Below are 27,610 nucleotides of genomic sequence, written 5' to 3'. Positions count from 1 at the left end.
TGCAGCTGCTCTACGTGCTCAGGCGATCACCATCCGAGGTCAGATTCCATGCACCGGATCGAGCTCGCCAGGGTTGCGTGACATCCGCCCATGGTCGGCAACCTGTTGCTGCTGGATGAATAGTTTAAAGTAGGCCTCTCTCTCATCATCATCTTCTTTCCATTTCACTGTTAGCAACAGTGGAAGTGATGCTCGACTGAGTTCGAGTGTTTGGTGGACTTATTAGTATCAATTTTGGTCATCAATTCCGTATAATAGAATTAATCCATCCTTATACCCATATAAATATTTAAAATATTTAAACCTAAGTTTATAATAATAATTTCATCTAATTTTAGATAGCCTGATGACCATCTTCTACTAAATTGTGTCATGTTAATAAGTTAATCCCATCCATGGGCATCTAGTTGACCAACAAGAAATAATTTCCTTAATATTCTGATTTATTAATATACTTATTGATAAAATAAGTCGTATTATTTTAACATGTGAGAACTAATATTAATTATAATATATTATAATTATCAGATGCAGATCCCATTATATTAATATTATGATATTAATTACTGACTCAGCATGATTGAATCCGAGCTGGGCTGAGCGGGGCCCAATTTGGATCAATATGGGCCCCAACATGGGCTTATTCGGTTACAGCGAACAACGAATCAACCTCGGTTTCACCGGCCTTTTATCCGATCGCTTCCCGGTCCCCTGGTCGCGGTCTCCTCCCTCGCCTTCGTCGCTGATCGCATTGCTAAGCGACTGGGGCGCAAGAGATCGGCTCATGGCGCATAGCGCTGCTGCTTGTTTCCTCCCACTCCTCTTCACGGCGCTCTTCCTCCTCTCCTCGTGCAGGTTCGGCTCCGGAATCCCGACCAGGTATGACGGCTTCTACTACAGCGGCGGAGGAGGGGATTGGAAGGACGTTATCGTGGTGGACGCCTTCCTGGACCCGCTTTGCCCCGACAGCAGAGACGCGTGGCCGCCGCTGAAGCAGGTCGTCCGGCTCTACTCCCCTCGTCTCGCCGTCATCGTCCATCCCTTCCCCCTACCGTAATCCTTTCTTCTCCTTCTCTTCCCATTTTTATCTTATTATTGTTGTTATAGATTAGCAACTTACCCTATGTTTTTAATTGATTTTTGTTCTTGTACTCAAACAAATTGACCGGCCCAGAGTCGGAGCCAGGGTTTCGGCTAGAACACCACTATCGATGCACATAAATCGTTGTATTAAAGTGTGACATGATTTTACTATATCAAATTAAACAAGATAAATATTGGTCCAAATTAATATTCAAATCATTTAAAAGAACTGAGTCAATGATGTTAATTGATATGGATAAAGGACCATGTATCGCCAAAAAAGAAACAGTATGTTAATCATGAACAGAGGTATGACATTAAAAGACAATTATCATCAAGTTAGAGCTATAGTTATTTTAAAGTGTTTTTATAACGACTTGTGGCTTGTAACAGATATGAGTGATTCAAATCTCAATTTTGGAATTTTTTTGAGATGGATCAAGAATGAGATGTAGTTTATGTGTAGTCAGCAATTGAATGGGGATGAACATTAGATTTCCACTTTGGTTATCAATAATTGCCTATTAAAATAATTAATGGACTTATTAAGCTTATTAAGCAACATTAAACAAGTAAATATGGTAAATGGAGAAAAGAAGACACGTGTGTGTGTGTGTATATTGTGAAGAGGATTTAGAAACAAATATACCAGTTACTTCTAACATTTTAGCATTGGTATTGTTTGTTAGAGATAGTTTCAAAGATAAACTGCTAGTTGCGAAGCCTCAATATGGCATTTAGATGACTTCTAACCAATTCCATTATAAGATCAGATGGTTGTGAACCTAGGTACTAATGTTTAGGTAAAAACATTAAGTACTATTACAACATGCTGAAATTCTTCTACTTCTAGTAAAGTTCCTCTATGTATTCTTCAATATAAATGGCAATTGTCATGACCAACCAAAGTTGTCTGTAGAAGTCACAAGGTTTCTTTTGCCTTTTGTTTCTCTCATTTGACCGTTTTTATTAATATTACTTTTAGTTCTCCAGTTATATTTTCTTGTTATGGTATGTAATTGTGCTTCTTTCATTGCCTTATCTTTCACGCCCTTAGGCTTTGTGCCCTCCAATAGCTGGTTCTCATTAGTTGGAGCACACTTCTGATCGAACTTCTGTGCATGTTGTTTTTTTTTTTTTGCTGCTTTCTTTTTTCTTGCTCCATGCTATAAGCGTAGTTCTGTTTCTTCTTCATTCATGTCTGTCAGCAAAAGGAAGAAATCCCTGAAAGTAATTGCAGCTGTTAAGTAGCTCAACATTTCACAGTCTTACATTCATGTAAGGAGTGTTTAGCTCATCTACATTTTCTAGAGGTGATGGCTTATATTCCTCTAGGTCCTGCATATTCACAATGATTTCCGAAATCTTCTTAAAGTCATCTTTCAACTCTAAAGCATTAGTCTTCGAAGGATTCCTTGCAAGCTTCAATTTCTTTTACCTCTTAAACACAACTATTTTCCATGTCACTAGTCTTCTATAAGCCTTTTGTGATGTGATTTCAAGGTATTGAGGAGGCATTTCTTTTTAATTTTGAAATTTAAATAGATTGAATGGTTAGTGTAAAATAATTGTCAGTTACTTTTAAAAGAGAGAGAAATCAATATACAAAACAAAATAATAAATAAATAGCTTTTCACAAGAGTTAAGATTAGTACATAAAATATGATTTTTGGCTCAGCAGCTATTGGAAGTGTATGTCCAATATTCGCATTATGCTTCAGATTTTTTTTTTTATTAACATGCAATATGAAAAAATTGAGGGAGCTATTTCTTAAATCCTTAAGGTTTTAGAGACTAATATATAGAAGCCAAAAAAAGGAAAAAGTAGGACAATGGAAATTTTCCTGAGATTATTTCTAAGATTGGCTATGATGATAGCACCACATTTCACAAGATTGCTAAATAAATTTAATCTAGGTTATGTATTTTGAAACCCAATTGCCTCCCTCATTGTTATTGAAACTGTACTTAAAGCAGTAAAATTAACATAAAGCTAATTAATACTTTTGTTTTAAAACTTAAATATAGGACTTAATTATGACTAGAGACTCCAACCTAATCTAACTTGTTTGAAGTACCACTTATGAATCAGCACAATAAATCTCCAATATGCTGGATGACTTTATTGGTGCACCTAAAACTTCTATGAGTTTGAACCTCTGGTGTAACTAATTGGACTATGTCTAGTCACATGTGCGTGATAGAAGATGAGTACTCTCGACTCATTGTATCTGGTCAAAGAAAAAGAATTCCCTTACAAGTCATGCAGTCTACAAGCTCTACTAATTTCAGGAGCACATGTTGCTGTTTTTTGTTTTAAAGCATGGATATACTGTTTAACTTTATGCATCGCAGAAGGCTTTATCAGCATAACCACCTGTAGTTAAAGACAGCTGCTTTGCTCACTTATGAGATTATTTTTCTGGTACTTGCAGTTACCATAACAATGCTTTTCTTGCCTGTCGTGCTCTTCATATTGCAAACAAGCTGAATGCATCATCAACATTCCCCTTACTGGAATTATTCTTCAAATATCAGGTTCGAAACTTTTCACTGTACAACGATAATCATTTCTTTGGCTGGTATTCTGACTGTATTGTTAGAAGTTACCACTATAACAAGTGTTGCTCCAGTTTGAGAGGACATAAAGGTCTCCAAAAAGTATCAACCAGAGAATTAATCTAATAAGTAACTTCATTGAATAGCAAGTAAAGGGAAATCCAATACTGAGCTGTAGAGGTATTATCCATGTTGATTTACTACTCAAATATCCTAGTCTTGCTAGAATCCAATACAAATACACAAAGATAGCATGTAATCCTGTGCTACAAGATGAAACTATGGTGCCTATTTACAATACTGCTATACTACTGCTCCGTGTCCTCTCCTATTTGCATGAGGAAAATGTTTTTTTATTATTATCCATCAGTATATTATGTCCTAACTGAAATGAGAATGATGTATCTTTTTCCAATTGTCAGAAGAGTCATCTTCCAAGCATGGTACATTGACCACTTCTGCCTTTGAAGCCCTTTTTAGATGACTATTCCCTTCAAATCTGAAATGGACCAATGCAACTAAATGGAATGCAAATGAACCATAAAATATGCCTTCCTATTTGAAACTACAAAACCATCTACCTCACTCATGTCATGTAATATAGAGATTTGCAAGTGGCTTAAAGTAGTTTCAGCTTTAATCCTCCTTTACTGAATCAAGCTTACTGAACAGGAGAGGTATTATAATGGACCCACAAAAAGCATGTCAAGATCTGCTATAATTGATGACATGGCTAAGCTCGCCAATGGGGCTGTTGGAAACTTTTCTGAATTCCTCTTAGGTTTTGAAGATTGGAAGACTGATATGGCAGCAAGAACCTCCTTTAAGGCAAGCTATTTCACTCGTTGTCTTTTTAGTTTGCCCGATTGTTGTTCACATGTCGCCCTCCATGTTTTCTCCTCTGCAGTATGGGTGTACAAGAGGGGTCGCTGGCGCACCGTTCTTCTTTGTTAATGGATTTCTGTTGCCTGATGCTGGATCAGCCCTCGACTTAGAGACATGGAAAAGCATCATCGGCCCACTTGTGAAGAATCAAAGGGAACAGGTGCAAGAAGCTCTTTCTTCTTACTAGAGTTTGGTAGAAGTCATCTAAAACTGTAATAGCACACTAGATTTCACCATGGGATGACCCTCCTGTGTATGTCTACTGGTTTCTGTACTGTGTTGGCATTTTATGATGACCATTGTCCCTAGGTGAATGATAGATACCAATCGCCCTTGCAGTCGCTGTGTTGATATGGTCCAGCCATACAGCTCAGGTCAAGTCATCCAGGCTAAACCAACTCAACTTGCACTAATCTAACCATATACACCAAATTTAATTTCTGCTCAACAATTTTTTGTGTATGTTATGTTCATAAAAGTTCACTACTTCAATCTGACAAGGTATGTATAACAGATAAGTGTTCAGCCTAAGGAGTTGAGGAGGATCGAGTTGGAAACAGATGAACCTTAAGGCTGATTACATGTGTGCAGAATTAAGTTCAGAAGAGGATGCAATATGGATCAACATGAAGAGGCCTCTCTCTCTCTCTCTATACTTTCTTATAAGAAATAGCTCATCTTTCTGATCAATGAAGAACAGGAACCATGTGGTAGATGAGACCTGGCATTTTCCACTGCTACACATGTGATTAAATGAAACTGTGTACTCAAAAGTCAAGTAACTTATTATGTGATTCTCATGTCCTTTATTACTGATTCTTATTCTGAATCATGAGATGACCTGCATGTCTCATCTTATTAGTCAACTAATTGTGGCCTCTGTACACCCAATTATAAATTATCCTCGGCTTAATGGTACTTCTCTGCTTGTTCGTTGACAAAGTTTATTAATTCATCTGTAAATTTATACTACTACTGTTTGCTTGTTCGTTGACAAAGTTTGTCAATTCTAGGAAGAACTCTAATAGGAATGTTGATGGAATTCTATAAGTTTCAATGCTGAAATGTATGCCTTGTGTGATGTAGCTGAGCTTGCTCTTTTGTCATGGGATATATGCATCATGTCAACCACTCCCCTAACATGGATTAATCAACCCATTATCCATGTTTCTCAAAGTTGCATCATTTGAAATATTCCTCCTTGCGGTTGAATATATCAAGATGGTGAGTTGGTGGAGGTGCATAACATGCCATATGGTATGAGTATGATGCTTTTTATTATCTTTTAATATCATAGGTTATTAAATTTTAGCTCATCTGGCATGCAAACCAATCTAATACGCTCCATAAGAAGGTAATAATGTTTGATTTGTTCCATTGATTTCGAGACAAAATACAACCAAACTAATGTGCGAGTGACTATGATAATCTTATTATTATAATGATTTGGTCTTTAATTTTTTTAAGTATATATATGGTAAATATATATTTAGAGGAATAAATATTAGGTTCACATATTGAGAGGTATATATATATATATATATATATATATATATATATATATATATATATATATATATATATATATATATATATATATATATATATATACACACACACACACACACACACACACACACACACACAAATTTGCTACAAAAATCATATGAACTCAGATGGCTCAGTTGACCTTGTAACTTACCATGGAATGCTTCCAAACAACGGCCACAGAGAGTCAGCGACGACTACATCTATTACAATGCATGCATGGACGTTAAATACCGCATCCGTCCCTCTCGCTCCTCAGGCTTCCATGGCTTCCCAACCCCTCGCCGCGCTTGTGCTCCTGCTCACCGCCTCGCTGCTCGTGGCGGGAGCAGACGCGACCAGCCTCGAGATCCGCCACCGCTTCTCCGACCGCATGCGGGAGTGGGCGGAGGCCCATGGTGTCGCCGGCATGCGGTGGCCCCAGAAAGGAACCGTTGAGTACTACGCCTCCCTCGCCCGCCACGACCGCGCTCTCCGTGGCCGCTCCCTCGCCTCCAACTTCTCCGAGCTCGCCTTGGCCCACGGCAACGATACCTTCCTGGAGCAAAACCTGGAATTGTGCTCCCTATTCCCTACAGACTCTCCTTGCGTTATCGTCGTTCTTCCTTCTCCTCCTCCTCCTCCTCCTAATTGATATGGAAACTACATGTAGCTTGTACTATGCCGTGGTGGCTTTGGGGACGCCGAAGAAGCATTTCCTGGTGGCGCTGAACACGGAGAACGGCTGGTTCTGGGTGCCGTGCGACTGCCTGCAGTGTGCTCCCACCTCCAACCCCATCAAATATGGAGTGAGCCTCTCTTCCCTTTCTGGATGTTATAAATATTCATCCCAACCCTCCATCCCATCCTGTCTTCTAATCTCAACCGTCCGAGTCAATCACATTGCAGCAAAACGTGACCTTCAACGTCTACAGCCCGACCAACTCCTCGACGAGCCGAAGCGTACTCTGCAGCGACAGCATCTGCCGCAACACCTGCCCTGGATCGAACGCCACCTGCCCCTACTCCGTCGATTACCTCTACGTCAACACCTCCTCCTCCGGCACACTGGTCTCCGACACCTTGTACTTGGTCTCAGACGACGCCGCTCAGCAACCGGTGAAAGCACCGGTCGTCTTCGGGTACTCCTCTTCTCTTTCTTTCGCCGGTTCCTCCGCGTCTTGCATCTCATGGAGTCTTGGCATGGCGCTTGTTGCTTGCTTCAGGTGCGGGCGGAACCAGAGCGGCGAGCTGCTCGACACTTTCGCCCCCAACGGCGTGCTGGGGCTCGGCCTCGGGGAGATGGCCGTCCCCAGCGTCTTGGCAGCCGCCGGACTCGTCCCGGATTCCTTCTCCCTCTGCTTCGGAGCTGACGGCGTCGGCAGACTCGACTTTGGAGACAGAGGCGGCCCCGGGCAACCAAGAACTCCGTTGAACATGGACGGCAGGTAACAAGATCACATCGAGATCTTCAGTTCACACCATGCTCGTCTCACTTTGGTGTCCTCTGCAGCTCTTTCTACAACATCAGCTTCACTGGAATAGCGGTAGGGAATCGTTCGACAGCAGCGAGTTTTACTGCCATCGTCGACTCCGGTGTGGCCTTCACTTACCTGAGCGATCCAACCTACTCAACACTCACCGATAGCGTAAGACCGTGACTCTGCTACAACATCCATCCAACCTCGTTCCAACATGCAGCACTCTCCAACATCTTCTCTTCCTCCGCAGTTCCATGCCCAAGTGCAGGACACCCCTCACAAGCCCGACCCAAATCTTCCCTTCGAGTACTGCTACGATGTCAGGTAAGTCATCTCCTTCACGTGGATTTCTTGGCATGTCATCCGATAAGCTTTGCTGATCTCCTCATGCAGTGGCTCGACTCAATCACCCAACATTCCCTCCGTAGATTTGACGACGGCAGGTGGAAGCAACTTCCCCGTCAATTACCCTTTAATTCTCGTGCAGGTAAAGATGAATTGGTGCTATGCCCTGTCCGAGCCATTGATCTCCGTGTTGGGCTGATGGTCCATATTCAGCCCATGTGGGCTTTATCAGCCCATGTGGGCTTTATCAACCCACAGCCCACACCCTCTCTTAACCTAACCCTAATTAAGATTAGGGGGTGTGGTGGCTGCGTTTTAGAGGCAGATTAAGGCTATAAAAAGGCAGCAACGAGGCAGATCTTTGAGGCCACGGGATTCCAAAGAGAAGAAGGAGATCAAGGTAGAAAAGGAAGAGAAAGAAAGGGAAGAAGACAAGGACAACGCAGAGAGACTGTTCACAATCATCTAGCAGTGTTCTCATCTCAGGTTAGATCAAATCTACAGTAGACTCTTGCTGTGATTACTTGGGGAGGTTTTAGATATTGTGGGCAGTGACGTGATCATTGTATCCCAATTATTCTCTTGTGGTTGTTGCTAGGGTTTTGGGCAAGAGATTGAGATTTGTATATTCATTATTCTCATAGTGGATTATCTCTAGTTTGCCCCGTGGTTTTTACCCTTCACATTGAAGGGGTTTTCCACGTATATCTTGGTGTTCTGTTTGATTGTGTTTCCATTTTATTCCGCTGCGTATTTTGGTCTTCTAGTATTTGTTCCTATACAAAAGGTTATTCCTCTTTTTATCCCCATCAACTGGTATCAGAGCGGGGTTTTGGTGATTTAATTTTTGTATTTGAACATGGAGGCCAGTAATATTTCTCGCATGATTAGTTTAAATGGAAATAATTGGATGATATGGAAACCAAGAATGGAAGATCTCTTGTATTGCAAAGATTTGTATGGACCTTTGCAGGGGGATAGTGCAAAACCTACAACTATGACAGGTGATGAGTGGAAGAGGTTAGATCGAAAAACAATTGGGTTTATTAGACAGTGGCTTGATGATAGTGTCTTTCACCATGTTTCTACTGAAATTTCTGCATATTCTCTTTGGAAAAAATTGGAAAGTCTCTATGACAGAAAAACAGCTGGCAACAAAGCTTTTTTGATCAGAAAACTTGTGAACCTAAAATATAGAGAGGGTGCTTCTATTGCTGAGCATTTGAATGAAATGCAGAGTATTACTAACCAGTTATCCTCTATGAAAATGTCTCTTGATGATGAGTTGCAGGCATTGTTACTTCTCAGTTCATTACCAGAAAGTTGGGAGACACTGGTGGTTTCCCTCAGTAATTCTGCGCCAGATGGTATTGTCACTATGAGTCAAGTAACAAGCAGTTTGTTGAATGAGGAGTTGAGAAGAAAGAGTTCAGCAACATCTCAGAATGATTCACAGTCACTTATCTCAGAGAACAGAGGAAGGTCAAAGTTCAGAAGCAGTTCACGTATGGGTAGGAGCAAGTCAAGATCAAGAAAAGATATTGTTTGCTATAACTGTGGTAAGAAAGGACATTACAAGAACCAATGTAAGCAACCTAAGAAGAACAAGAAAAAGGGAAAAGAAGTGGAGTCTACAGAATCAAAGGATAATACTACAGCTACAGTGCAGGGTGGTGATTATTTGATTTTGTCTCCTTCTGATGATATTTTTTCTTGTGTGTGTCAGGATCTTGAGTGGGTGATTGACACAGGTGCTTCTTATCATGCTACACCTCGGAGGGAGTTTTTTGCTACATACAGGTCTGGAAACTTTGGTGTTGTCAAGATGGGCAACTATGGCACAGCAGACATCATTGGCATGGGTGATATCCATTTAAAGACCAACCTTGGCTGCAAGTTGGTACTTAAGGATGTGAGACATGTGGTTGACTTGAGGCTGAATTTAATTTCAGTTGGAAGACTAGATGATGAAGACTATGAAAGCAGATTTCACAGAGGGCAATGGAAACTCAGTAAGGGTTCTCTTGTTATAGCTAATGGAAAGAAATGTCATACTTTGTACAGGTTGCAGGCTAAAGCTTATGGTGAGCAGTTAAATGCTACAGAGAAAGACTTCAGTATGGAGTTGTGGCATAGGCGATTGGGACACATGAGCGAGAAGGGGCTGCAAACTCTTTCCAAGAGAGAGGTATTACCAGATCTCAGAGGTATACATCTGAACCCTTGTATTGATTGTTTAGCTGGTAAACAACATAGAGTTTCATTTGCTAGTGCTGCTTTGTCTAGAAAAATGCATGCCTTAGACCGTGTTTATACAGATGTATGTGGTCCTTTGAGGACAAAAACTCCTGGTGGATCTGTTGATGTTCTTGGTATAAGTGGTGCACTTTATTTTGTCACTTTTATAGATGATTTTTCTAGGAAAGTTTGGGCCTATGCTTTGAAGACCAAAGATCAGGTTATTAATGTCTTTAAAGAGTTTCATGCCAGGGTTGAAAGGGAGACAGAAAGGAAATTGAAATGCATAAGATCAGATAATGGTGGTGAGTATACAGGATTGTTTAATGACTATTGCAGGTCACATGGAATCCAACATGAGATGACAGTTCCTGGTACACCTCAGCATAATGCAATTGCAGAGAGGATGAACCGCACCATCATGGAAAAGATCAGATGTATGCTTTCACAGGCCAAGCTACCCAAAAGGTTTTGGGATGAGGCTTTGAGGACTGCAGTTGATGTGATCAACTTATCACCATATACAGCCCTAGATGGTGATGTTGCAGAGCATGTATGGTCAGGGAAAGATGTTTCCTACAGGCATTTGAGAGTGTTTGGTTGTCGTGCATTTGCACATGTTCCAGATAATGAGAGGTCCAAGCTGGATGGTAAGTCTAAAGAATGTATTTTTCTTGGTTACTCACATGATCAGTTTGGTTACAGGCTTTGGGATCCAGAAAAGCAGAAGGTGTTCAGGAGCAGAGATGTGATCTTCTTTGAGGATCAAACCTTTGAGGATTTGAAGAAGAAGGCACCAGCCAAGACTTCTGCAGAAGGATTAGCAGATTGTGACCCAGTTACTCCTCCAGTATATCAGGGTGATGGGGGAGATATGCAGGAAGATGGTGTAGAACCTGATATTGATCTACCTGTAGGACATGTTGAGCAAGAAGAAGTAGGAGAGCAAGTTCCCGCAGAACCTCAGTTGAGAAGATCTTCTAGACAACGTCAACCTTCCAGAAGATACTCTACAGATGAGTATGTGATGCTTACTGATGCAGGTGAACCAGAGAGTTACCAGGAAACAGTTGAGAGTGAGCAGAAAGAGAAGTGGTTAGTTGCTATGCAGGAAGAGATGGATGCTCTTCAGAAGAACCACACTTATGATTTGGTGCTGCTACCAAATGGAATGAAGGCCTTGAAGAACAAGTGGGTTTTTAGGTTGAAGACTCAAGAATATTGTTCTCAACCAAAGTACAAAGCTAGATTGGTTGTGAAAGGTTTTGGTCAAAAGAAAGGTATTGACTTTGAAGAGATATTTTCTCCTGTTGTTAAAATGTCTTCTATTCGTGTTGCTCTTGGTATTGCTGCTAGCCAGGACTTGGAGGTTGAGCAGTTAGATGTGAAGACAGCTTTCCTTCATGGTGATTTGGAGGAGGAAATTTATATGGAGCAACCAGAAGGCTTCAAAGTCAAAGGTAAAGATAATTTTGTCTGCAAGTTGAAGAAGAGCTTGTATGGGCTAAAGCAAGCTCCAAGACAGTGGTATAGAAAGTTTGATTCATTTATGACAGAAAATGGATACAAAAGAATGGCTTCAGATCATTGTGTGTACATCAAATGGTTTGGTGAGGATTTTATTATTCTCTTACTTTATGTTGATGACATGCTTATTCTTGGGAAAGATATGTCTAAAATTGACAGGTTGAAGAAGGAAATGAGTGAGTCTTTTGCAATGAAGGACATGGGGCCAGCAAAGCAAATACTAGGCATGCAGATTTCTCGTGACAGGAAAAACAAGAAGATTTGGTTGTCACAGGAGAAATACATCGAGAAGATATTGGAAAGATTCAGTATGAGCAATGCTAAGCCGGTTGGTTCTCCTCTTGCAGGTCACTTCAAGTTGTGCTCAGAACAGAGTCCGTCAAGTGATGAGGAGAAGGAGAAAATGCAAAAGGTTCCTTATGCTTCAGCAGTTGGAAGTTTAATGTATGCAATGGTATGTACGAGGCCAGACATCGCATATGTAGTGGGTGTTACTAGCAGATTTCTTGCAAATCCAGGCAAAGAGCACTGGGCAGCGGTGAAGTGGATTTTTAGATATCTCAGAGGGAGCTCTAAGGTTTGTTTAAGCTTTGGAGGTGGACCACCTATGTTGACAGGTTACACAGATGCAGATATGGCCAGAGATATAGATACGAGGAAGTCTACTTCAGGTTATGTACTTACTTTTGCAGGGGGAGCTGTGTCATGGCAATCCAGGTTACAAAGGTGTATTGCTCTCTCCACCACAGAAGCATAATATATTGCTGCTACAGAGGTATGCAAAGAAATGTTATGGATGAAAGAATTCTTACAAGAATTGGGGCTGAAACAGGAAAATTATGTGGTGCATTGTGACAGCCAGAGTGCCATCCATTTGTGTAAGAACCCAATGTTTCATTCCAAGTCAAAGCATATAGATGTCAGATACCACTGGATTCGAAATGTATTTGAAAAGAAGCAGTTGCAGCTTCAGAAAATTCATACAGATGACAACAGAGCAGACATGTTGACGAAGACCTTACCAAAAGAAAGACAGGAGATATGCCGACAGTTGGTCGGCATGGCTTCACATTGAGGAGTCATGGGACAGCCTCCCTTATGGGCTGAAGGGGGAGGTTGTTGGGCTGATGGTCCATATTCAGCCCATGTGGGCTTTATCAGCCCATGTGGGCTTTATCAACCCACAGCTCACACCCTCTCTTAACCTAACCCTAATTAAGATTAGGGGGGTGTGGTGGCTGCGTTTTAGAGGCAGATTAAGGCTATAAAAAGGCAGCAACGAGGCAGATCTTTGAGGCCACGGGATTCCAAAGAGAAGAAGGAGATTAAGGCAGAAAAGGAAGAGAAAGAAAGGGAAGAAGACAAGGACAACGCAGAGAGACTGTTCACAATCATCTAGCAGTGTTCTCATCTCAGGTTAGATCAAATCTACAGTAGACTCTTGCTGTGATTACTTGGGGAGGTTTTAGATATTGTGGGCAGTGACGTGATCCTTGTATCCCAGTTATTCTCTTGTGGTTGTTGCTAGGGTTTTGGGCAAGAGATTGAGATTTGTATATTCATTATTCTCATAGTGGATTATCTCTAGTTTGCCCCGTGGTTTTTACCCTTCACATTGAAGGGGTTTTCCACGTATATCTTGGTGTTCTGTTTGATTGTGTTTCCATTTTATTCCGCTGCGTATTTTGGTCTTCTAGTATTTGTTCCTATACAAAAGGTTATTCCTCTTTTTATCCCCATCACTCCGCATAACTTCTTCTCCTTTATACACAGGGGACAACATACTGCCTTGCTGTGGTGAAGAACGACGGATTCAATTTAATCGGGCGTAAGCTTTCCATTGCTTGTTTCGGGTTGCTTTCATTGTTGCGTGCACAGGAATCACGACGGGGCGTTCATGTTCTGTGCAGAGAACTTCTTGGAAGGACTTCGCGTGGTGTTTGATCGCGAAAGGTTGAACTTTGGCTGGGAGAAATCGGATTGTAAGTAGCAGCACATCTTTGGATCAAATCTACTCGCGATTTAGTGAGAGCAGCAGCATCAACTACGTGTGGTTTCCCCTGTAATGTGCAGGCTACCAAGCTTCCAACTCGGTTGCAGTTCCAGCTTCTGCCCCTGCCCCTGCACCTGCACCAGCACCAGCACCAGCGGCAGATTCTTCTCCGGCGAGCAGTCCCGATCTTCCTCCGGACATTGAGGCCCCGGCGGCCAGTCCTCCTCGTAGCGGCGCCTGACGTTTGAGCACCATGAGGAGAAGCTTCTTGCTGATCATCCTCCCTTTGCTCACCATGGCCATGCTCTGACCTGCAACTTGCCATGAATGCTTCCATTCTACTCCTAATTATTTTGATCTCGGAGAACTGGTGGTGTTGTTTAATGTGGTGCATAAATCTTGTATACCTTTGAGCAAACAGGATTCCAAATTGCACATGATGAACAGTATTTAATATGCTTTGGTTTGAGATACGGAAGACTCAACTACAACTGTTATTAGCTCAGCATAATTTGTGTTCAAGGAATGTCTGATATATATGTATTATTCCATTATAAACTATTTTGATTTATTGGCATTGTAAAACAACGAATGATGCAAAAGTTGATAGAAAATATTTCGACAACCATTGAGGCTGATTTTATCGATCTTCATGGATAGTGGTCCTCGGATGGTTTTTCAGGCATGTTCCCTCTAATTCGACTTTGGTAAATGACAATTTATAGGAGGTCATTTGAGCTTATCACCCTTATAGACAAAACGTCAAAAGGAGGGTGTTATGATGGTTACAAATGGTCCCATAATCGTCTAGGTATAAAAGCTAATCCTTCACGTCTGCCTAAGGGTTAGACCTATCTTCACAAATCCCTTATACCTCATAATTTTAAGAGAACTAACTTGAGCGTTAGGGGTCGAGAAGGGAAACTTTCTCCGACGTTGACCTTTGCATAGGATCCAACAAGGAGATTGGGACTTACCTCGGCTCGATCTCGAAACCACATCGAATCCCTTGATATTATGCTAACCACCATTCATGACTATCATGAAAGTTTCTCAAATAACGTTATGCCTTGGTGATAAGATTAAACAATGTCAATTCACAGTCAATGATACTAAGATACAAGAAAAGTAATTCTCTATGTTAATATGTTGAAAATGATAAAAAATATCTAATATCTCATTTGTTTAAATAGCCTTCGTAGCATGTCAATTTGAGAAACTACACTAATTGCATTTAAGAAAATACAGTACTAATATCATATATTATATATCAGATATTATGATGTAGAAATGGATGAATATATTATTTATAGAATAAAAATAAGATAGTTAAAATGATGAGGAACATCAGAAGCCTTATATAATCATTGAATATCAATGAGATCGAAAGAAAAATTCTATAAGACAATTGTAAAATCAACCATGCTTTATGAATCTATTAGATAATTAAGAAATAATAAAAAAAAATTTGTAGTTGAGATGAGAATGTTGATATAGATGTATGGAGTTAAAAAATAAATATTTTTATTTATGAATAACTGGGTATTACTTCGATAGAGGATAAGATAAGAAAAAAACGTTTAAGATGAAAAGAACATATGCTTTAGACTTATATATGCTTTAGTTAGAAAATATGAAATGAATAATATTAGTAGTATAAGAAGAGATATATAAAAACATAAAAAATTAATAAAAATTATAAACATAAATTTAGATACTCTAAATTTAACTAAATATATAATTATTTTACAAATCTCAATTGTGATAGAAGATTCATAAAGCTGATTCACTTCTTCTCATCTTTTTTCCATCTTAGTATTTTCTTCATCCTTCTATTCTCTATCGCATCCTCTTCCTCTCCTTTTCCTCTATTATGCTCATGCGACTCTTAGTGTGAGAATATTTTAGTTGACAATCCGATGCACTTATAATTCTTTTGGAAAGGTCATATGCCGAATGCTTAATCTCTCTCCTATTTCTTTCTTTGATGGATGCAATTCACAAATAGAGTTAGATCTCTATATTTTCTATGACTCGAATTGAAAGTTAGACTAATTATTTAAAAAAATTTGAACTCGTATCGAATTATCGATGTACGATGTGTCGGTGCATATCATAGTAACACAAAATAGAAAAGAATGAGAAGATAAAAAGAATATTAGGAGCTTGAGTGAATCAATAATGATATATATCAATGTCATTATAAAAGAACGGGCGAAATATAATCTTTAATAAGAAAAACGAATCACCTATTATATTTACGATTTAGAGTTTACGTCAATCGGAAATTAGAAACATACAAAGGTCATTGACTTATTCAGTAAATTTTAGAATCAAATCGTATAAAAAGAACTATTATAATTTGAGATTTAGGGTTTAAATCAATCGGATTTGGGTCAACGACAAGTGCACGTATGTGAACTTGACTCGAAAGCACCTTAATTGCTTTTTCCGTGTGCATCACATGAACGAATGCTTCCAAATTGACCTTGTGATTAGTACACCTTGGCATGAACTTGACTTTAAAGGGCTATTGTTCTTCCTGAAAACAACAAAGAGAGTTTGAGGTCTTTTATGCGTACACGTTTGTAACCCTTAAAGCATGGGGCCTATGACTAATATATTTACGTAACATTAGCTTCGTGTTGGTGTGGATCACATGGTCGGTCGTCTGTATTAGTATTTTAAGGTGTTTGATTGCTTAGGCAATTAAGAAAACCAAATGGGCTATTCTTTGGATTAACGAGCTAACCAACATTTGGACTTTGAACACCACACACTAATCAACTTTAATTATGAAGTTTTGGAAATAATTTAAGTAAATTTATTATCTCAATAAATCTTGGACATTTTGCCTAAATTTTTTTTATTCTCGTAATTGAGTTTTATTTGTAGTGTTCATTTTCATCAAAATGATAAAAATATTACTTCACCTTTCGCTCTTGACTATTAGTAGTTGTCGTCCTTCCCCATTGTCTTCCCTTCCTCCCTATTTCTCTGTCGCCTATTGCCTCTTTCCCCTCCTCTTTCGTCGTACTCTTTTTTTTTTTTTTTTTTGCTTATCCTTCCCTATTGCCTCTTTCCTCCCTTCTCCCTTCCCCTCCCCCCCTCTATATTCTTTGTGCTTCTTCTCCTTCCTCTCAACCCCACCAGAGGTAAAATTACCCATCATTCTTATGGTAGAAGTGACGAGGAGTAAGGGGTAAAGGGTGATAGTAGAAGAATATTTTCAATTACTTTCACGAAAAAGGGTGCCTTTATGTAAAAAACTAATTATAGGGTGTTATTAGGTAAAAGTCCAAAATAAGAGTTTTAAGATAAGTCAAGATTTAATTATGAGATAATCTAATTTTTGATAGTAAATGTTTTGAACTAAGTATTAATATTGAAGGGTAATTTCTCTAAAAAATTTCTTATTTTAGAAAAAAAATTTAGATGATACATTTCATATTTACTTATTCAATTTGGTGTTCTATTTTTTTTTTAATACACTAAATGCCTCTTGTGATCACTAATATTCTACCATGATCGCTTTCGTCCCATAGTGTATTCAGTGCCAAGTGCATAAAGGGGTGAAGGTAATACGATCACGGTACAACTAGATATGAGGGTGGACGATAAGGTTCCACGGGAGACATGGCTACGATGAGACATTGGCAATGATAGAAAGTATTTAGGGTATTAGAGAAAAAAAAGATAATAAATAATAAAACTCAAAATGAGGACAACATTCTAGAAAACCAATTAGGTGAACTTTACCATCCAACCTTAAGATGACTCAAGAATATATTACTTTATTGTATTATGTTTACTTAATTAGTATTTATAATATATTACAACATTACTCACAGCTATTATAATAACTATAGTAATCTTCGAGTGCATGCATTTGAGAGTTGGATGAACGGATACGTTTCATCAAAACAACCTCGTTTTCTTTTCATACGAACAATTCTACGCTCTTTCGTCAGCAGCTTTATGCGGTGTGTCGTCACCAACATTGCCGTCAATGCTGCGACTTCAATTGGCCATCCACGTTGTTCACACACAGACACACTCTCTCTCTCTGAGCAACATCAGCAGCTGATGACCTCACCGTCCCTATCCATCTCCCTTATATAAGCCTTCACCTGAGCTCCACATCCTCACGCGCAATCTCCCTTCTCCATTGTCCGAACGGTGCGGTGAGACGCAAGCATGGAAGGCGTGGCGGACATCGTGGTCGTCGGCGCCGGGATAGCAGGGCTGGCAGTGGCGCTGGGCCTCCACAGGTAAAAGAGCCTATGAACTCGCATCGAACAGATCTGGTGAGCTGACGGGTTGAAGTACTGTGCTTGGACCGTAGGTCGGGGCTGCGGAGTCTGGTGTTGGAGTCATCTGATAGCTTGAGAGCTTCTGGCTTCGCCATCACCACATGGACGAATGCGTGGAGAGCGCTGGATGCGCTCGGCGTTGGAGACGCGCTCCGACAGCAGCACGTCCGGCTTGAACAGTAAGCGATGGCAATGGCTATCCGTCAATATCGTATACACGCAGTTTTATTTGTGCGGTAAAGAAGAGTCCCAAATTGTTAGATTACACTTCTAAATTAAATGATCCATCTTTTAATCTTTAAGAACAGTAAAACAAATATATTTTTCCTGTTAAATTGGTTTTTGGGAGATCAAATATTAAAATGTTTATTTATTTTTAGCTAGATTTTTTTGTGGAATCCATTTTTCCTAAATCACTACAATTTCAACACAAAGCTTGTATGGCAGACTGAAAGGGACCATTCCGTATGCATGCACTCAACCTCAATATCAATAGCCTGGAAAGGACAGATCTTTGTCTTCGCTGTGACATGTGTTGACAGATGCTGATGAAACATGGCGTTTCGATCTTGCAGGCTCGTTGCTTTCTCTGCATCTTCTGGGTCTGTCACCACAAGGCTATCGCTCAGGGCACGAGGGAAACAGTAAGCGTCTTCTCCTCCGTGTTTCTTGATGAACTTGTTCTGATCTTTACACTCTCTGCGATGTGGTTCCAAGTATCGGGAAGCATGAAGTCAGATGCTTGAAGAGGAACCTACTGGTCGAAGCCCTGGCCCAGGAGCTCCCTCATGGCACCATCAGGTACTCATCCAAGGTGGTCTCGGTGGAGGAGGCAGGCACAGTAAAGCTCCTTCACTTAGCGGATGGATCCACTCTCAGAGCCAAGGTGCAGAAGCTTGCTCATGTCCCTTCCTTCTCTCTTCGTCTCTGACGCTTCTCCCTCGTCTGCAGGTCTTGATCGGGTGCGATGGGGTCAACTCCGTCGTAGCAAAGTGGCTGGGCCTCAAGGTGCCAGCTTTTGCCGGGCGGTATGCGGCCAGAGGGATCGCCACTTTCCCGGACGGCCATGCCATTAATCCGGAGTTCGCGCAGCACTTCGGAACTGGCTATCGATCAGGGATGCTGCCCTGTGATAAGAAAAGCGTTTACTGGTTCTTCACCTGGACTTCTGATGGAGAAGGTTGGTGAAAGCTTTGCTGTCTGCAAGTCCGTGTGCTCGTGTCCTATGGATCGGTGATGCTATGCGTGTTCTTTGTTCTTTCTTTCTCTCGTTGCGCAGACAAAGAAATGAGAAAAGATGCTGCAAGGGTCAGGGAGTTCGTGCTCAGCAAGATGAAGACCGCGAAGTTGCCGGAAGAAGTTCTACACGTCATCGAGAGGAGCGAGCTGAGCGGCGTCGCGTCGTCCCCCTTGAGATACAGGTCGCCGCTCAACTTGCTGTGGGGGGACATCAGTAGGGGAAACGTCTGTGTGACCGGCGACGCGTTCCATCCCATGACGCCCGACCTCGGCGAGGGCGGCTGCGCGGCCTTGGAAGACGGAGTCGTCCTGGCCAAGTGCTTGGCCCAAGCTCTGATCGGTGCCGGCCAAGAGCGTTCCGAAGAAGACGAACGCCGCCGGATCGAGGCGGCGCTGCGGAAGTATGCCAACGCCAGGCGGTGGAGGAATCTTGATCTCGTCGTTACCTCTTTCGTGGTGGGATTCATACAGGAAGGTGGCAACTGGGTCATGAACATGATGAGAGATGAGGTTTTGTCTGGTTTGCTGGCCAAGAAGCTGTTGAGTGAAGCTGACTTTGAATGTGGCAACCTTTGAAGTCACTGCAATTGCTGCTATGGAATAAAGGCTAATTTATTTATCTTAAACCTTATATTGGGAAAAAGACATTATAAAAAGGTCAAATCCAAAACTGAATCCAGGCGGATTAGAATTGACTTTCGGAGTCCGGTCAAAGACACCTTCACTCCAACATGAACAGATCAACAACAACAACAACAACATCAAGGCAAAGAAGAAAAGACTCTCAATGTTTACGTTGCTTCCTCAGTTTCAAGCTCTATTGAGCCTTTTGCAGATTACATATCCACAGTCACGTACGGTTCCTGTCGACAACACACGACGAGGATGCAACCGAATCATCCTCTCCTGGACCTCTTCGCCCTCCCAGCTCCTGCGCAGAGGCTGATAGGCTTCGACAAGGCGTACAGATCCGCGATCGGACGGTACCGCTTCGTCCTCCGCCACGGCCCCGTCTCCTCCTCCTCCTCATCCTCCTCGGCTTCCAACAAAATTGCCTCGGGTGGCGGCCGCGTGTTGAGGGATCGCGTGGAGGAAGAGGAAGAGGAGCAGGAGGAGGAGTCGGCGCTGCTCTCGCTGAGCTGCACGAGCTGCTGCGCCGCCGCCAGCTCGGTGGCAGTGAAGAGGTCGCTGGGCGGCGGCGCAACGGCCTGCGCTCCGTCGGAGAGCAGCAGGAGGTGGTCGGAACGTGCAGGGCTCGCCATCATCGTCCTCGCGTGCGTTTTCCCGGCCTCGATCGTGTATTATATCGTACCGGCAAAAAGCAGGAGACCGACTTAGGGAGGTCGGTTGCGGCACGGAGTCTCGTGGATTATTTCGTGGATTGTGGCGGCGGAAGTGACCGTTGGGATCGAGTCGCTTACATTTAAATAAGCCCTTGAAAACTCGTACCCCGACCGAGTCTCCTTGTGCACAAACAACTACATATGTCACGACCCACGTCATTTTTGTTGACCGTTGACGATTTCCACAGAAATAAAAGCTTATTATGGACGTCAGGCTCGGACGCATAAGTTCCAATATTGCATACATATATCTCTACAAAAATTAGATTTTGGATAGATATATTCGTATATTCCTTTAAATATTTAAATCTTTCACTTTACTAGATATCATTCCTTTGAATATTTCTTAGAGCAAGTGGCTTGGATGAGAAGAAATGTGACTTGGGCAAATGGAGGCAATTTAGATAAATCTTGTTACTAATTTGAAGGGATATAAGTGTGTATATATAGTTGTACACCCCAAAATAATGTGTGCATGTGTTGTATGTTTGTTGGGGTGAATTATATATGGAAAGCCAAAAGAATTAAGTTTGATCTCTAAAAGATAAGGAACATTATCAATAAAAGTATCTCTCCTTTCTATTAGCTTTGAATGCATCATCAACAATCTTGTAGTTCCATCTGGACTTTAAATCTCGCAAACGCAGTGATCTCCGCATGAGTGTCGGATAGAGTGGTGCGAACTCAACCCGAGCTTGATCCAAGCCGTCGAAATCGCCATCGTGGATGGTGGAGATGGCTGCTCATGTGAAGATATGTGAAGATGTGATGTGATGTGATGTGATGTTCCAATAATAGCCCTCGGAATCGAGGCTTATCCTTCGCGTCTCCCTTCGTCTCGGCAAGGAAGAAGAAAGGACACGTGGCGGTCTCTTGTGCTCTCTCGGGTCTCTATTTAAGTACATGCACAGTGCATTGGGTCTGAAGAAAGAGATCTTCTTGCAGCAAACCCCTCGGAGTTTCCGCGGTCTCCCGTTAAACCCCTTTCTTCGCTTCTTCTCTCGCTGGTATTTTTCGCACTAAACCCCTCGAAGTTTTCGCACTTCTCTCCCTCTCTGTCTCTCTGATCGCCGCGATCGCTCGTCCCCGCCCTTTCAACCCTAACCGCAAAGCCTTCTCGATCATGTTGTTCGCGTCACCTTCCTCCGGCGGCGGCGGCGTGGGCTCGCCCGCGGCCCACGTCCTCCGCGACGACAGGGACGACGCTCCAACCTCTCCTCCGACGGCGCCGACCCGTCCCCTCGATCGCCCCTCGCCTACCGTGAAGAGTGCAGCCCCGCCCTCAGATGCCGCCGCCGCATCCGCCTCCCACCGGCCGGCGGAGAGCAGCGACCACGGTGGCGACGGCAATGCGGCCGCCGGGACTCGCGGGAAAAAGGCGGTTTGGAGCGTGGCGCCCAGCGGCGCGAACGAGACGGGCCTGGTAATGGGGGCGGATTCCTTGGCCGCGGTGTCTGAGTCCGCGCTCAGGCCGTCCGCCAAGACTTCCGATTCGGACTCGTTGGAGTCTCTCCCGGATGGATCGTCGGCTACTGCCCCCTCGGTGTGATCTCGTATTGCCTTAATTTCTAATATACTTGAATCGCAAACAGCGCTTCCATCTTTTTATCGTGTATTTGCATGTAGAGTGATCCTATGTGCGCGTTATTGTGATCGTTTCTTCACTTCTGAGGCTAAATTACAATGACGCGTACCCTAGTTTTACCGGAATAACGATGCTCTTGCTTGCCAGAAACCTAATACCAACCCTGTTTCGATGTAGGATGGTGGCGGCACTAGCAGCAGTCCATCAGCCAATGATGTTCGTGGAGCAAATGGACAAACTCCTATTTTGCCAGGGATGCCTCCAATTGGTGGCAGAGGCCAGGAATTCTCTCCGGTGGAGATTGCCAACAGGCACAATAGGAATCCGGGTCAGCAAAGGAGAGTCGAGTTCATGCCAAGGCCGCAACGTGGCGGCTATCGCCGCGGAGGCAGCTATAATGACAGGCGAAGGGGAATCAATAGTGGCGGCCCCAGCCGCGAAGGCAATGGAAGTCGGCGGGATCATGAGCGAGGAGGCTATGATCGGAACGGCCCTCGAGGTTTTAGTAGGAGAGATCCACACATGTGGATGCCTTTGCCTCCGCAGCAGGCACAGATTCAACCACCTCCGCCGCCTCCAATGTGTTATTATATTCCCATGCCACCACATAGGCCTCCTTTCATGAGACCCATGGTCTCCTACCCTGGTAATCTGTGCTTACATTCTTATGTTCTAACTTTGACATACGTGTCTCATGGTTTTGATGATCTTCACGTTCTTCCCATCAGAAGTTCCTTATTATGTTTATTATCTCCCGGTGCCACCTCCGCATCCTCAGACACCCATAAACATGCCTTTTGTTCCTCATCAACCAGTGCCTGTTGATTACCAAGCAACGATTCCTTTTCCTTCTCCCGTTGATCATCACCAGTTGATGAAGCAGATAGAATTCTACTTTAGGTACTATTAAGATTCTTTATGGCAATTTAACATTTTCAATTGCAATTCATTTCCTATCTTTTAATGATTTTGCTTTTGCAGTGATGACAATCTCAATACTGACACTTTTCTGCGAAATAATATGGATTCTCAAGGTGGGGTTCCAATCTCCTTGGTTGCTGGCTTCAATATGGTTAGTATTGTTTTAAGCTACTTGGGTTGCTTCTTCACATCAACTTATGCTTATCACCTTGGCACTATCATTGATGTGTCATTTTGGAGAACTAAATTTTCCTTTGGCATCACTTCTGTTGCACGTTTCCTGAAAATAAAATAACTGAGGCTTCTGTTTTTATTTTCCTTTACTTGTTTCATCACAACTTTAACTGAGACCTTTATTGTCAAAGAACAGGAGGTTCATTTACTTTCAGTGAGATGGAATCTTAAAGGTCATGAAATTGAGAGATCATTTTACTTGTAGAATTTTTTGAAATAATGTACTTGCTTAAACATGACACACAGAAAAGAGGAAATATTGTTTAAGTAATATGATGCATTATGATCATCTTAAGCTTTTCATTTTTATGTGTCTCTAATGATGTCTGAAACATAGTTGTTCTTTCTTCCTTCTTGTGATCTTTTGGTGGAGTTCGATGCCTTTATTTCTGCTCTTACGGAATCAGCATAGTACTGAAACATAGTACCTTTTTTATTGGTGTCACATACGGATGTTGAGTCGGATGAGAAGCATTCTGTTGATGTATCTCTTTTTATTCTTTTCAGTAGCTTTGAGGTATTGAGATATTTGCAATTGCCTATGGCTGATTATTTGACTTGTATTATTATGTATGCTCTTATAACATTTTATTCTAATTCTTGAACTAATCATCAAGGATTATCATTTATCATGGATAAATTGTGCCAGCATATATGAGCTAGTCAAATTGGTGTGGTACTTCCATGGGTATGCTATGCTTGGCATGCCTCAGTTTGACAGTTCATTGATAATCTGATTATCAGAAGTATTTACATGATTATTTAGGAAACTTGTATGCTATTTCCTCTCTTGCATTGCTGATCATTATTTTCCAAGTATAAGATATTTCTCCATAACATCCAATAAAATTGTATAACAAATCTTAAAATAAAACTTTTTTAACTTATTGGAAGATATGCAGAATGATTTTTCTCATGCCCAAAGGTCACAAAGACAAACAGACACTAGTTTTCCTTTTACTTGCAAATTAAATTGTTGTTCGTTGTCTCTTTGTCTCGGCTCCAAATATTTCCTATCTATGTCAAACTGACCATGTGTATCTTATAAGAAAAAATTGTACTAAAATGTCATATTAGATTAATTTTTTTTATTAGTAATTAAAATTGGTTCTTGTTCTGTTGGGAGTCACCTTGTCATCACAGTGCCTGGCTAGTCCATAGGTTCATGCTTGCAATTCCCTTCACTACCCTTGCATATTTGTGAGACGTCTATCTGAATCTTTCGGCCAAATATCTCATTTGCTTCTTAAGTTAAGCAAAGTGAAGGTTCTGTAAAAGTTTTATTTTGGAATGTGGAAATGGTATGCATTGACTTGTTCCTGGTGTGTTGGTGATTACTTTGCTGTACTTAACTATTGATAATAGAAGAACTTAGAGGGTTAGTTAAAGAAAAAGGAATATTACCCAGCCTAGTGAGTTAATTTGACACAGAAAGAAAACCACTGGCTGGTTAGTCATGTATGTGTGGTGATGTATCTCTCTGAATTGGTTTAATGGATGCTGATAACTGTAGCTGCTTAAGAACTTCAATTTTTTACAATATGTTTCTTATGAGCACTATATTTTCTTAAAAAAAATTACTTACATCAGGGATTTGCATTGTAACTATTTTTGGTTTGCCACCTCTAGTAATTCAGATATTAACTTTGAACACATAAAAGAGATAATAATTAAATTGACTAGTGCTTTCTCAGACAAAGCCATAACAAGAGTGATTATTCCTCCTGGATCTTTCAAATTTGAGATAATGTCTTGTTGGTTGCAATCAGTTGTAGAATACCGACATTTTCACATGTGATATTGTTCTTGTGTTTATGTTTGAAAAAATGCTTTGTGAATGCGAATATTTTATTTTTTTAATGAAATTGCCTATGATTATTGTGCCATGTGCTTATAGTAACTTCCTGTGATCTAAAAGCCATGTTGGATATTCATTCATAGCTTGTTTCTATTTTGATTTTCCAACTTTTTTCAAAAGTTTCATCCAAGCCTGGTGCTGTTACTCGCAAAGAGGTTGCGGCCACCACCTGTCTAGGTCTGCTGCAGGAGGCCTCACCTGTCTTTTCATTCATGTTTCTCTAGTCATTAAACAATTATCTTATATAGCTTATTACCAAATCTTAGTGCTTCGAACTGGATTTTGCTTATTACCAAAGTTATCTTATAGGATAACTGTCATATGTTTAAGCATATTTATTGGTTTTTTCATATCTTCTGTATTTAAATGACAAAGGAATTGTTAATGTTTCATTGCACGCAGGTCAAGATGTTGACAAATAATGAACCAAACAGCCTACCACATATATTGACTGCTTTGCAAGTTTCAACGGAAGTGGAAGTACAGGTACAATTTAAACATTTTCAGTTTTAACATCTTATTTATGTGTTAAATATTCCTGGAGCTGTTTCTTGAGGAACATAGAATAATGGTTCAGTAGGCGCCTTTGCCAAGTCTTGATCCGTGCCAATGTCCAACAATTTAATCAAATAATGGATATATCTGCAAAAATAGAGAAGGAAATGGATACTACATTTGTGCAAATTTATGTGGGTCATGTGCTAACTACCACTCTTGTTGATGCAAAATGCAGGGTGACAAGATAAGGAGACGCGATGGTTGGGTCCCTAACCAAAATCAATATGATCTCGCTTTTGGTCCCCGATCTCCTGCAACACCAGATGGTGATTCAGTCATTGCTCTCTTGCATACTTTTGGACTAGAGGGTTCTTCTAGCCAACACAGTACAACTCCGACTGACAATGTGTGTCTTGGTAATAAATCAGCTTCTGGAAGTTCCAACAACCAGATGCAGGATGGAGTCTGACTGAAGATGGAATCAGCCAAGCCAGACTCAGAATGGAATAGCTAGGTTCAGCTGCTACTGATATCTAGTTGTATAGTTTGGTTTTCCTTGATTGGTGATATCTCACTGGTATACATGGTCTTTGGGGTTGATTCTGAATCCCCCACCTTTTTTTTAAGTCACATACCACCATTTTTTGGTGAAGAAATCGATATCAGCATCGGTTCTAATTTGGAGAAGTGGAAATTTTCACTGTTTATATAATTTTTATTCTTCTGCTGCAACAGGAATCGATTCTTCAGAAACAGTTCCGATAGTTTCGAATAAATATATTACTGACATTACAGGGAGAGTTTTGTACTTTTTGTATATACTATACATTCAGTGTGCTTTTGTTGTGATTCGTGGAGTCCGTTGCTTCGATTTCTGTAATCAGCATCAACAACTAATGAAATCTTATGTTTGTTGGTTTCTTATCTTTCTTTTAGTCTTCAAAGATGCTTCATCGGGTACCAAGTGTGCTGCTTTGTTCTTGCTGATGGATCGTAGTCGTATGAGGATATATATATAGTGTACATATCCTGTCATTGAACATGCAACAAGTTCATCTGTTCATGAGTTCATCATCAAGCAAAATGTGGGCTTTGGTGATGTTATGGATGCAGTAGTTGCCTTGGGATGGACTTTCTTTTCTTTTTTTTTGTGTGTTTCTGCTATGTTTGATGTTTGGACAACATAGCAAACACAATTTTTCGTCATTCTTCCCAACTGCTTTTGTCCCAAATGGTGAACAGGTAGAACAAATGAAGAAATAGCAGCAGGTGGATGAGGAAGAGACATTTGTGTCAAATGCCCAACACAAATGGTTCACAAGAACTTAAAATTGCAGCTAAGACATCAAAGAGGAGGAAATCATAAGTAGTGAGATTAGGAGGTGGTTCTCTTCGAGAAGACAGTTCTTATCAGATCTTTTAGCACTTAATAACTACATCTGTTGATTCTCAAGATGCGAAGAATCTTCTTCCAAGAACAAAAGCTCAAATCAAATATGAACTTTTTATTGCAAGGTGAAAGCTGACTCGAGATTAAACCGAGGAATCATCCTTTGGAGTTTTCTCATGCATTTCTCCACATTGGCTTAAAGAAGAAGCCACCTTGGTGTGTTTGAAACTAAGTTAGTTCTTGTCATCCATCTCATACCACCAACCTCAATTTGACCCCTTACAGTAATTATTTGGAAGATAGGGTGGAAAGAAATGAAAGATACCTAAGGAGGACTCAAAAGATGGTCAACTCTAACTTTTTGTAAGCCATTAAGCTTTGCTGCTATGGCACTACTACTGCACATGAACCTTGAAAAGATTCCAAGCAGATGATTGAGCCAAACAATCACAGTGTCTGAGCCACATAAAAAAGTACATGGAAAGAAAGCCAAAAGCTAAAGGAGATAGAGTAGCTAACAATCCTCTCCACCATGGCAGTGGGCTGTGACCTGTCTTCCATGAACAGTGAGTGGGTTGTTGGTTGCACCAC

General features: G+C 41.2%; 4 protein-coding genes across 6 annotated transcripts; all 4 read left to right on the top strand.

Annotated features, from left to right (window-relative positions):
- The first annotated feature begins 686 nt into the window (after positions 1–686).
- Positions 687–5,343, top strand: LOC135643656 (uncharacterized). Its single transcript, XM_065160909.1, has 5 exons — positions 687–1,053; positions 3,519–3,621; positions 4,315–4,470; positions 4,550–4,687; positions 5,042–5,343. The coding sequence occupies exons 1-5, from the start codon at positions 785–787 to the stop codon at positions 5,096–5,098; spliced, it is 723 nt and encodes a 240-aa protein (XP_065016981.1). The 5' UTR covers positions 687–784; the 3' UTR covers positions 5,099–5,343.
- Positions 5,344–6,340: 997 nt separating this feature from the next.
- LOC135643734 (aspartyl protease family protein 1-like) lies at positions 6,341–14,082 on the top strand. The gene is made up of 10 exons (XM_065161066.1): positions 6,341–6,633; positions 6,728–6,863; positions 6,964–7,196; positions 7,281–7,502; positions 7,568–7,703; positions 7,786–7,859; positions 7,929–8,022; positions 13,419–13,473; positions 13,556–13,627; positions 13,719–14,082. Exons 1-10 carry the CDS (start codon positions 6,341–6,343, stop codon positions 13,877–13,879), a joined length of 1,476 nt encoding a protein of 491 aa, XP_065017138.1. The 3' UTR covers positions 13,880–14,082.
- Positions 14,083–17,777: 3,695 nt separating this feature from the next.
- LOC135643039 (monooxygenase 2-like) lies at positions 17,778–19,816 on the top strand. Its single transcript, XM_065159561.1, has 6 exons — positions 17,778–17,909; positions 17,984–18,130; positions 18,527–18,595; positions 18,669–18,837; positions 18,903–19,131; positions 19,231–19,816. The coding sequence occupies exons 1-6, from the start codon at positions 17,836–17,838 to the stop codon at positions 19,764–19,766; spliced, it is 1,224 nt and encodes a 407-aa protein (XP_065015633.1). The 5' UTR covers positions 17,778–17,835; the 3' UTR covers positions 19,767–19,816.
- Positions 19,817–21,480: 1,664 nt separating this feature from the next.
- LOC135643091 (la-related protein 1C-like) lies at positions 21,481–26,250 on the top strand. 3 transcript variants are annotated; one of them, XM_065159658.1, is made up of 7 exons: positions 21,481–22,076; positions 22,296–22,764; positions 22,847–23,018; positions 23,100–23,190; positions 25,534–25,617; positions 25,865–25,955; positions 26,058–26,250. In XM_065159658.1, the coding sequence occupies exons 1-7, from the start codon at positions 21,657–21,659 to the stop codon at positions 26,096–26,098; spliced, it is 1,368 nt and encodes a 455-aa protein (XP_065015730.1). In that variant the 5' UTR covers positions 21,481–21,656; the 3' UTR covers positions 26,099–26,250. The 3 variants fall into 3 exon arrangements, with proteins under 3 accessions (XP_065015730.1, XP_065015728.1, XP_065015729.1); XM_065159656.1 differs by having other exon boundaries at positions 25,865–26,250; XM_065159657.1 differs by having other exon boundaries at positions 21,522–22,076; positions 22,850–23,018; positions 25,865–26,250.
- The last annotated feature ends 1,360 nt before the right edge of the window (positions 26,251–27,610 follow it).

This window comes from Musa acuminata, chromosome BXJ3-7 (assembly GCF_036884655.1).
Source record: "Musa acuminata AAA Group cultivar baxijiao chromosome BXJ3-7, Cavendish_Baxijiao_AAA, whole genome shotgun sequence".
NCBI lineage: Eukaryota > Viridiplantae > Streptophyta > Magnoliopsida > Zingiberales > Musaceae > Musa > Musa acuminata.
The sequence above is the reverse complement of the archived record's forward strand: the minus strand, read 5'-3'. Positions and strand labels throughout refer to the sequence as shown.

Coding starts and splice junctions, on each gene's coding strand:
- LOC135643656 (XM_065160909.1), top strand. CDS start 785: ATGGCGCATAGCGCTGCTGCTTGTTTCCTCCCACTCCTCTTCACGGCG. Junction 1,054..3,518: donor GTCCATCCCTTCCCCCTACC/GTAATCCTTTCT, acceptor TGGTACTTGCAG/TTACCATAACAATGCTTTTC. Junction 4,471..4,549: donor CAGCAAGAACCTCCTTTAAG/GCAAGCTATTTC, acceptor TCTCCTCTGCAG/TATGGGTGTACAAGAGGGGT.
- LOC135643734 (XM_065161066.1), top strand. CDS start 6,341: ATGGCTTCCCAACCCCTCGCCGCGCTTGTGCTCCTGCTCACCGCCTCG. Junction 6,634..6,727: donor CTGGAGCAAAACCTGGAATT/GTGCTCCCTATT, acceptor AACTACATGTAG/CTTGTACTATGCCGTGGTGG. Junction 7,503..7,567: donor CCGTTGAACATGGACGGCAG/GTAACAAGATCA, acceptor TGTCCTCTGCAG/CTCTTTCTACAACATCAGCT.
- LOC135643039 (XM_065159561.1), top strand. CDS start 17,836: ATGGAAGGCGTGGCGGACATCGTGGTCGTCGGCGCCGGGATAGCAGGG. Junction 17,910..17,983: donor GTGGCGCTGGGCCTCCACAG/GTAAAAGAGCCT, acceptor CTTGGACCGTAG/GTCGGGGCTGCGGAGTCTGG. Junction 19,132..19,230: donor CTGGACTTCTGATGGAGAAG/GTTGGTGAAAGC, acceptor CTCGTTGCGCAG/ACAAAGAAATGAGAAAAGAT.
- LOC135643091 (XM_065159656.1), top strand. CDS start 21,657: ATGTTGTTCGCGTCACCTTCCTCCGGCGGCGGCGGCGTGGGCTCGCCC. Junction 22,765..22,846: donor ACCCATGGTCTCCTACCCTG/GTAATCTGTGCT, acceptor TCTTCCCATCAG/AAGTTCCTTATTATGTTTAT. Junction 23,191..25,533: donor TGGTTGCTGGCTTCAATATG/GTTAGTATTGTT, acceptor CATTGCACGCAG/GTCAAGATGTTGACAAATAA.